Source organism: Suricata suricatta, chromosome 10, assembly GCF_006229205.1.
Source record: "Suricata suricatta isolate VVHF042 chromosome 10, meerkat_22Aug2017_6uvM2_HiC, whole genome shotgun sequence".
Classification (NCBI taxonomy): domain Eukaryota; kingdom Metazoa; phylum Chordata; class Mammalia; order Carnivora; family Herpestidae; genus Suricata; species Suricata suricatta.
In genome coordinates, this window is record NC_043709.1 from 6,496,926 (window position 1) to 6,507,430 (window position 10,505).

Here is a 10,505-nt window from a genome sequence, read left to right on the forward strand (position 1 = left end):
GGTCGGTGAACATCAGGCCAAAGGCCTAGGTGTGAGTACGGGACAGTGTTTGTCAAGGGCAAAGCCAAACACACCTGAGAGGGAGGAGAAAGCCAAGGAGGGTGGTTCGGTGGTCTGAGCGACCCCAAAGGACTTTATGTCCCAGGAAATCGAACTGGGTGAGAGGAGATCAGGAACTAAAAATGGGTAGAAAATAAATAAACTGTGAGCAACAGCAGCACTTTCAACCCAGACACCCGCCACAGTGATGTATACTCACGTGTCAAAACAAAGTGTCTGTCTTGAAAGAGCTACACACAAGGGTAGAAAGTACATCTGTGCCTCACCTCACTGAGCAGTTTCCCCAAGTGTGACTCACCAGAGAAATGTGTAAGGCTTCCACACCTTCCCCTCTCCTCCCAGCAGGGTGCCGGCCACACCCTCCCAACACTCACCCCCGGCTCACCAGGGCGGCCACTCCAAGCTCCCCACAGACGTGGGCACCCTGGCCAGGGGCCCACACGACACCTTTGCAGAGTGCCTCGTCAGTGCCAGGTGGTGTTGGGGTCTCTGCAAAAGATGGAGCTGACTGCAGGGAGAAGACAGAGCGGACAAGGCAGTGGCACCCAAAGGCTCCAGAACTGGAAGTTCCTCTCCAGGCTGGGGCACGGGGTGGGCTACATGAATCTGGGTATCTGAGTGACTCCCCCCCCCCCCCCCCCCCCCCGGCCCCTCCACCAGAGCCCACTAAGTAGAGACAGTGACTGACAGTTCAGTCACATCAGTGTGTATCACCATGGAATTCAGAACATCAAGGATAAAGACAAGACCCTCCACGCTTTCAGAGGAGAAAACAGCTGGCTCATGAAGGATCAGGAAGCAACTGGTATCAGATCTCAAGGACCAGAGGCTAGAAGACAATTAGGCGATGCCTTCGAACTTTTTCTTTTAATTTTTTAAAATGCTTTTATTTATTTTTGAGAGAAAGAGAAACCAAGCGCAAGCAGGGGAGGAGCAGTGAGCAAGGGAGACACAGAATCCGAAGCAGGCTCCAGGCTCTGAGCTGACAGCAGAGAGCCAGATGGGGGGCTCAAACTCATGAACCACGAGATCATGACCCGAGCCAAAGTCGACGCTTAACCGACTGAGCCACCCAGGTGCCCCACCAAACTTCTGATATAAAATTAGGTTCAACCTAAAATTCCAAGCTCACCCAAACTCCAAATTGACGTGAGGTTAGAATAAAGATATCTGGAGACAGACAAGGCTCCCCGCCCCCACCCTAAATTTACCTCTAATGTACTCTTTTTCTCAAGAAGCTGCTGGAGGATGTGCTCCATCAAAATGAGGGAGTGAAAAAACACCCCCTAGGGAACAGTGGCTTCAATGATCACACCCCAGGGTGATGGCTAAGGTAATTCCAGGATAAGTGCGGGACAACAGAGCCAGACAAACAGATGGGGCAAAAAGAGGGAGCGACAAGGGGGATAAAAGGAACTAACTTCATACTGAGTTTCTGTCACAAAAACTAGGGCAGAATTCACTGTGAGAACACGGAAGGTAAGCAAGTGAATAACCGGTGTTATTACAGGGCCTAGGGGAAACACAAACAGCAATAAAAAATGCAGAGAACTGGGGTGCCTGGGTGGTTCAGTCAGTTAAGCATCTGACTTTGGCTCAGGTCATGATCACAAGGTTCGTAGGTTTGAGCTCCTGGAGCCTGCTTCGAATTCTGTGTCTCCTTCTCCCTCAGTCGCTCCCCCACTCACGTTCTCACTCTCACGTTCTCGCTCGCTCCCTCTCAAAGGTGAATAAATGCTAAAAAAAAAAAAAAAAAAAGAAAAAGAAAAAGAAAAAACCCACCGGAGAGGATCTACATAAGAGAAACAAAATCCAACGCCCAAACACTTGCATACAAATGTTCATAGCAGCTTCATTTATAACAGTTGAAAAGTAGAAACATCCTAAATGTCGGTCAACTGATGAATGGATAAATAAAACACGATGTAGCCACACAAGGGAACGCTCTGCTGCAACACAGATGAACCTCAACGTCACGCTAAGGGAAGGAGGGCACATATTCTGTTTCTGTGAAGTGTTCAGAATAGGCCAGTCAACAAGGACAGAAAGTAAATTAGCTCACTGCAAAGTTTCTTAAACCTTCTCCAAAGAAAACAGCTGCCTCTACTTGCCATCATCTACTCACTCCCGACCTCTTTCTGGCTTATCCCGACTCGGACCCCTTCACCCGCCGGCTCTGTCAAAGGCCGACCTCCTCCCCTCCTCCTTTCATGGCCCCGTCATCCCTGCTGTCCTCTGCATCCACTATCCACTCCTTGAAAAGTTCACCTTCCTTCAGTTTCCTATTACACTTTCCTCACCTGATTTGACTTCCCAGTTCTATCTTCTCTCACCTCTAGCCTCAACTCCGCAGTGACTATTCTTCAATCTCCATCCCAGGTTTGACCTTTGCCTGAGTAACTGGCCTGATTTCCCAGTGGAAGGATCCCCCGCCCCCAGCACCTCAACTGCTCCGCATTTAAGACAAATGTTTATCATCTCCCCACACCAGCTCTTCCCGCTTCTGCACTCTCCCAGTGCTCAAGGATCAAAGCCCTGATGGGATCACAGAATTTCACATCTACTCTGCCTTCAGGGCAAGGTCTTCACTGAGGCCCCAGCCGGTTACCTGCACCATCTTGCACGAGGGCCACTTCCTGTCTCCACCCCATCACCCTCTTAGTATTATCACCTCACACCCGGATACACTGGGCTCCCTGACTCCAATCTTCCTTGCCCATCACCACAGTTGAATTCTCCTAAAACCCGTGACTGATGCGTCATTTCCCTAGTTGAAAATCCTCAGCAGGTCCCTCTCCACATTCCACAAAATATGCACATCAGATAGGAAGACATCCCCCACCCCAGTTTGGCTCCAATTCACCTGTCAGACCTTATCGTCTACTGCTGTCTTACATACACCACGTGGGCCCAAGAACTCACTAGTAATCTTTGAACTCTAAAGGAGCTCGATCCTCTTTGGCCACGTGCTTGTCATGATTCTGCCACCCATCCTTTTGGATCTTATGGGAAGGACACCTCTGTCATTGTGCCTTTCCTGATCCCAGTGGCAAAGTATCTCCCCTCTCCGTCTTCGCAGAAGACCCGTTTTATCATAGTACGTGAGGCACTTTCTCGTAACGCAGCTATCCACCATAAAAGACAGTGCCCTAGATACTCCATCATCAGAGGCCTGGAGGGTGGGACACCGGAGCATCCTGCAGTGGGACGTGGCCCTGGAGACCAACTGACACATCATGCCTTGTTGGGCCTACAGTATGTTTCTTTAAAAAAAAAAACAACCAATCACTTTGAGTCAACATTTTAAAATGTGGACATTTCACATAAAAATCCTGACTTGAGTACCTCCTGAAAAAGAGACGGCAGATCCCTTTTCCAAGAGGCCTCTCTAGCCTAAATTAGTCTGCCCTAGTCATTCTGTATAACATGGGCCGATATGATCTTTTTCATGTGTCCTGCCAGAAGTGTTCATTTTAAGTTATTTGTTCCTCTTGTGTTTGTTCCCTTAAGAATTTAAGTTCCCTGAGAGGGAGGAGAATGTGGATGTCTTGTTCAAAGCTATCCTCAACACTGCGTCCATCACGGGGGTACTTAGAAGCCACTTAAGACATGTGCTGAATAAATGAACGGATGCGGCCTCCATGGACTCACATCCTTGAAGGGCGCTCACAGATTATAGCACAGATGAGGTTGCCCAGCGAGGGATCTTGCCCAACTAGTCTTCCTGGAGTCAGATATGAAATCCTCAGGTTGCAAGATGTGCAAACTGCACACCAGCACCCAACATATGCACAAAGCATATTTATTCATGCTCATGGTCTCTTCTTCCTTACCTGACCGGCTCTAGAAACAAATGGGCAGGTTACCCCCTGATCTAACCCAACCCCAAGGGCTGTGTCCAGTACAACTTAGAATCCTGACCAGCCCAAGGTCATTAGATTCATTCAGGCATTCCACAAATACTTAGTTCTAAGTGATAGAAATACACCATGAATGACAGAAAGACCTGGACCTCAGGGAGCTGAACTTCTGGAAGGGGAATGGAGGCATAAGAATTCAGGAGTATTTGTAACCGCAGACCACTGGCCTTCTGCCTGCCCAAGCCTTCTTGAGCTCCAAGACCCTGGTCAAAGGCCACCTTCTTGGAGTGCTGTTCCTGGTATGCCAGCCTTGACCCAGCTCCCTCAATGTTGACTTTCACTTATTGCTCTGAGCAACAGTAAGCATTACACTTTTATTGTTACTCATCTTAGGCTCCATGAGGCCATAACATTCTCTTTCCTGCCTTTCATGTTCCCTGCAGCTCAGCAACCAGAGCTGGGACTGGAATATTTGTTGACCAACTGGAGACAGGGAGTCACTTCCCCCCAAATCCGGTATGGGGTCCTGTGAAGCCACTGAACCACTGCAGTCGCTTCCAGAATGTATACTTTACTCAGAAACCTATGGGGACAAGGGTAATATGTGACCACTAGAAAACTGAACACATTACAGATTAAGAGAAACAGGAACCAGTTATGGAAGGAGAAGGCAAAATGCACAAGAATTTTTTCATGTAAGCTGGCTGGAAGGCAGCCTTCGGCATACTTCTTACTGGCTGGGTAACCTTGGGGAGCTCAAGGTAGTTGAGCCTGTGTCTCAGGATCTGTGAGAGGGGATGAGAGTAGAAAAAACATGTCTCTACCTGATGAAACTGTTGTTCAGGATCGAGAACATTAATGTGTATGAGTGCTTAACACAGTGCCTGGCACATAAATGCTCAAAACATGTTAGCTGCCCTTCTTAAGTTCAAGACCGGCTCTCTCCCCTCTTGTTAATACATCTCCAGGGCTTCGTGGAAAAATCTGTGGTAAGACGTAGGGCTTCCATTAAGGGTCTTAGCTCACTGTCAGGATGACCAAAAACAGAAGGCAAGGACAGGCTAAGGAGTTAAACGTTACAGAGGCAAAATGGGAAACATTCTTTTCAATGAGCCGCTACCACCTATCTCTTCCCTTAGAAGAGAATCTTCTGCTGCCTCAGTTTCTTCATCTGTACAACAGGGATGTAGCCACTGTTTCTGCCGGTAAGACTGTGGTGAAGTCCTGGACATGATTGCACTATATAAACTCAAGAGCACAATGCATTTGTGTGACCGCTTCAGACCACAGGTTCTGGACAATTTAAGGTGAATGACCTTGGACAAGTAAACATCTGGCCTCAGTCTCCCATGGGATTGTAGTGAGGAATAAGTGAAACAATATAAAGAATTTGGGGGCTAACAAGAGGGCCCCAACTACTGAGAGTTACTATTATGGTCATTAACCTATTCATTGGACTCCTCACCCCCAAGAGTCAGGTGAAAGTCTGCTATAGTGACACCGACACTTGCCCAGGAACTGGGCTCTATACCCAGCTGGTTGACCTTGGGCAAGTAACTGACCCTCTCCAAACTTTGGGTTCCCGTGGTCACAAAATGGGAGCACTGCAGGAGAGAATCCCTGGGCTCCTACCAGCTCGTCCACTCCGCTGTTAAGATCGCAGGAACAAAGGCTACCCGCTCCCCAGCCTGTCCCCGAAGGGCCACAACTCAAAATTCTTGCTGCTCAATTCCCTTTGCAGCGCGACAGCAGGAACGCCCGGGTCTCCATCCCGGAGAGAAGCGTCTAGACTCTGCTGCCACCGCTCGCTTCATCAGCAACTTGCTCCTGCAGGCGCTCCCTGCCCAAAGTTTCCCAGAGCGCCAGGAGACCTGGCCGCGGGTCACCCCCGGGAGGACCAGAGACGAGAGCACGGAGCCTGGGGGCCCTGTTTCGGTAATCCCAAAGCCGCCCCCGCGGCCGGACGGAGAGTGACAGGTGCGACGCCGAGCGGCGGACGACGGAGAGCCGGACCACGGGCGGCGCGTGTAGGCGCGCGAGAGAGGCGGCGGCCGCGCGCTCTCCTAGGGCCGCTCCCGCAGGGCGCTCGCGACGCCCCCAGCTCCGCGCCTCCCGCCCCACGACCCCCGCTCCGCTTCCGGACACGCGGCACCGCAGAACCGAGCGGCCGGGCGGGGACGCAAACCCGCAGCGCTCCGAAGGGTTGGGTTCCGCCTGGCCGGCCGCGCGTGCCGATTCTTCCCGCGCTAGCCAGGGTTGCGGGGGGTGGGCGCACGCGCACCCGCGCGCCGCCGTAACCCCTTCCTCCCCGCGCGCCCCCGCACTCCCACCCACCCACCTACCACTCACCGTCGATGTCCCCCAGGGTCAGCTCGTCGCCCAGCTCTGTGAGCGTCTCCATGGTCTCCAGACCTCCCAGCTCGCCGCTCTCGTCCATCGCCCGGCTCGGCGCGGAGGCCCCCCTTCCGTCCCGCTCAGGGAGACGCGGGGGCGGTGCCGCTGCCACCGCCCATGACACCCGACAGTCCCCTCCCGGTACCGCCTCACCGGCCGGTGCCAGCCGCCGCCATATTTGCGCCGCGCGGGAGGGGCGGGGCGGGATTCCCCCGCCCCAACCCGCGCCCTCCGCGGCCCCGCCTCCAGGCCGCGCGCCCCCTTGTTTGTTGTCAATGGGACCAGGCTCGTCGTGGCCAATCAGCGCGCGAAGCGGTGCGTGGGGTGATGGCGCGTCATCGATCAGCAGCTCAGATTTGCATAGCGAGGCCCCGCCCCTCGAGGGCTGATAGCAAATGCGAAGAGTAGCCTTCAGGTCCTCAGCCCAACCTTCCTCCCTTTGTTTAAAGGCGCCGCTCCGTTTTCAGTTGGGTCTGCCTCGGCAAGCTAGTCCATCCACCGGCTCGGGGTGGAAGGGTTAACACCCTCCGCCCCCGCTTGCGGGTCGCCCCCGAAGCGCACTGTGAGCACATTACGTCATCTTCCCAGCTGCTCCCCCGCCCAGCCAGCCTAGGAGAGCGGGTAGAATCAAACCTGGCCCCCAACATTGGGGCCTGGCGGAGTCTCGATCATTCAAGTAGCGTTCCTAGCAAGCTCCTTGCAAAGGCGGAAATGGGAGACTCGGGGTGGGCCGTGAACTGTTCCAAGTGCGGAGCGCATTTTACAACCTCCGCGCCTTTGCACCCGCAGCAACCAAGCGCTTACTCCGACGATCCTCACCCTGGGTCCCTCCGAACCTCCTGCAGACGTTTAAAGTAATGCTAGAGCCTGAGACGCACCACAGGCCTCCTAAGGTGGGACCTAGGCAATGAGCGTTTTGACCGCGCCGTGGGGAGTCTGACGTGTGGCCCGCTCACAAGTTCCCACTGCTTCGAACACCTCACGCCCCACCTTGCAGCTCGTCTCCATGTAAACAAATGTGCAGCCTAGTAGAAATTTATCCTACGGAATGAAAGTATGAGTGCTCAAAGTGCGCAAATATGTAAGTTCAAAGACGTTCACCACAAAGTTCTCCGTAACTGGGGCAAATACTGGAAAGCCCAATAAAGGACCAATTGAGTAAATTACCTCCACACAGTGGAATTAAATGGTATCATTAAAGATCATGTGCATAAATGTCTATTGACAAAGACTCACAATATATTGTTAAAAAGGGAAAGTAGTTAACAGAGCTGTGGCTTTGAGGTCAAGAAGAGAGCACGCAGGCCGTGTGGAGGCAGACCAGGATGCACTAAGCAGGGTGACCTTGTGCCAACTAACTGTTCTAAGCCTGTTTTGTCATCTCTAAAATGCAGGGAAAACAGAAGATTAAACGAGCTCATTTGCACATTCATTTGACAATATTTATTGAACATTCCTGACAGGCAATTCCTGCCCTCTAAGAGCTTCCAGTCTAGTGAAGAGAACAGACGTTAAACAAAAATAGAAAGCAGATAAGGTACAGGTAATCAAGGGAGAGTAATGGGTGTGATGAAACTAACAGAGGACCTAACCTAGGTGGTCAGTAAAGGGCTCTGACATTTAAGATGAAACCTAAAATTTTGAGGAATCATGTCTGGTGTAGCCAGGGGAACAGATGATATGGACAAAGGCCCTGAGGCAGGAGGGGCTGCTGGCAGCCAGCATTTGTCTTAGGCCTGGCATATAGTAAGTGCCCACACAAAGCAGCTACTGCAATTGAAAAAATAGGAATCTATGTGCTCACGTGAAGGGCAAAACGCAGGAAGGCCCAACAGCCGAGTTGTCAGTCATGATTATGGGAATGGTTGGACTTGGGGTGAATTTTATTTTCTTCTTGGTGTTTCAGTATTGTTTAAATTACTTCTTATAATGACCACGTATAACATAAAAGTGACTTATTTTTTGTGGAAAAAAGGACAAGAATGTTTCTTCACGGTTTACATGCAGAAGAGTTTACATGCAGACTACATCTACCAGTCTCACTTTGAAACAGAAAACCAAACGCTGAAGCCCTGCCCTGGACCAGGCATGGAGTTGGGCAGTGCCAGCCTGGACTGCACCTCTCACAGGGCTCCCCGCACTGAGGGGTGACTGTCTCCTGACCTACCATAACTCAGTTTGGCCCAGTGGTCTCCCAACCCAAAACCTGGCTAACCCCCTACAGAGGGCAACCTAAGCAGCAGGTCATGCACAGCACCTCCCACTCTGTGCTGTCCCCACAACTCCCTACTGGACTTGCCGAGAAGCTGTGGGGCCTCACAAAGTGGCCTGAGGGCGCACGGATGAAGGCTCAGTAGAAATTGCAGAAAAAAATGTGGCTGCGCTGCACTGAGCCCTCTGTCCCTGTGGCCCTGGATCCCACCTAACTGAACATCGCTCCTGGGTGGCATCGCTCCTGGCTGGGAGAACAGAGACCAGCTCTCAGGAGTGGCGCAGTCTTAGACAAGTCACTCCTCAGGACCTGCGTTCTTCATCTGGAAAGGGACGGACCAGATGACCATGTATCCAGAGATCTACCACAGACTGGGCAACCACTACAGGTCCCAGAAGAGAACTTTGCACACGCTTTTTCACGGAGCACCTTGGGTTCCTCCCCTTTTAGGCCTCCGCTCACCGTGCCTTGTCACCTTCTCCCTCCTCCCCCAATCTTTCAGGATTTAGTTGTCACTTCCTGCAGTATTAGGCAAGAACATGCACCTCACAGTTTGACACAGAGATCAGGCGTGGGGATGGGAAATTGCAAGTTTGGTTTTGGATAAGCTGAAACCTAAGGACTGAGGATTATCAGTGGCAAGAGGGCAGGGGCCATCAGCTTTAGGGTCTCAGAGGATGCAGGTGCTAAGCAGAAAAGAGCAGAGAGGAGAGACTTGGCTAAAACTCTTCATTTAAAAGGCGGATACATAAGGAGGAATCAGGAAGAGACAGAGCAGACTGAGACGGAGGGCAGAGAACCAGGGCAACATAGCAGCCCAGAAGCCTAGAAGGATCATCTCAAGGAGCTTCCAACAACATCGCTCCGAGGGCAGGGACTGGGGACAGCAGAGGGCGATGTAGGGCTTGGAGAAGGAGGGACAGTGCTGTGGACCAAGGAGATTTTGTCCGCAGGGGTCATGTGGTAATGTCTGGTAGGCAGGAGCTAAGAGTGCGGCTAAATATCCCACCACACAGGACAGCCATCCTCAGAAACACAATCAAGAATGATTTGGCCTTAAATGTAAACAGTGCCACTGTTGAGAAATCCTGCCTCAGAAGATACAGGGAAGCTAGCTCCCAGACTCCTCAGGGGTGCCTGAGATTGAACTTGGAAGCTCAGCAGACAGGAACATCCTAGACCATGCTGAAAACACCACTGAAGACATCACTGTTGTCACCGCTAAGAACCCGTGGTGTTGGTCTGGCCACTAGAACGCCCCCACCTCCTGACCCCCTGCAACCTCTGGTCCCAGTGGCCACTGCCTCCACTAGCACAACTCCCACACAGGCTGGCTTGTCTGGCCGATGGCACTCTGCTCACAAGGAAGCTGGACAGACAATTGCCCTCAGGCCTGGAGATGGGGAGGCTCTGCCTGCAGTCAGCCCGGAGGTGGAATTCCAGGAACAAGTAACAACAATCAACAATGGTATCAAAGGGAAGGAGAGAGAGCAAGCACAGTGGTTCTCTGCCTGTCTCTTTGAAGGTGTCAGATAGGAAAACTTGGGCCCATTTGAGGATGGAGAGGAGGAAATCAATCAAGATAAGAGGCTGGAGATGCAGAAGGAAGATCCTAGGAGGACTGGGGTGCCAGATGGGGACAGAGGTGAAGACAGGTAAGACCGGGGCCTTCTCTTGAGCTGTGTTTGCTCGGCAAACCTGTGGGATGGCGGAGGAACCGTTGGAGAAGGGCATCAGGCACTGAGAAGCCAGGCCCCAGCCTCAGAGAAGCAGTTTAGGGCTGGGGGAGGTTCAGACATTATTAAGTCACTTTGCCAGTGAAGCCCCCGCACAGGGATGGGCTCGGCCGGGGTCACTCGGCAAGTCTGAGGGACTGAGACAAGACTCCATTTCTCTTGGGCCCAGTCAGTGATGGGGGACTGGGGGATTCTGGGATGGCCATGTGTCTCTCCCCTGTTAAGGGGCAAACCTGGCTTGGC

The 10,505-nt window shown here is 52.2% G+C and overlaps 1 protein-coding gene across 1 annotated transcript in view; it reads right to left on the reverse strand.

Annotated features, from left to right (window-relative positions):
- Positions 1-6,986, reverse strand: part of SREBF2 (sterol regulatory element binding transcription factor 2) — a 58,804-nt gene extending 51,818 nt beyond the window's left edge. The window contains exons 1-2 of the mRNA XM_029955405.1: positions 6,948-6,986; positions 6,270-6,699 (exon numbers count right to left, since the gene is read on the reverse strand). Coding sequence (XP_029811265.1) covers positions 6,270-6,699; positions 6,948-6,986 — 469 coding nt within the window. The remainder of the gene's footprint in view (positions 1-6,269; positions 6,700-6,947) is intronic.
- Between the last annotated feature and the right edge of the window lie 3,519 nt (positions 6,987-10,505).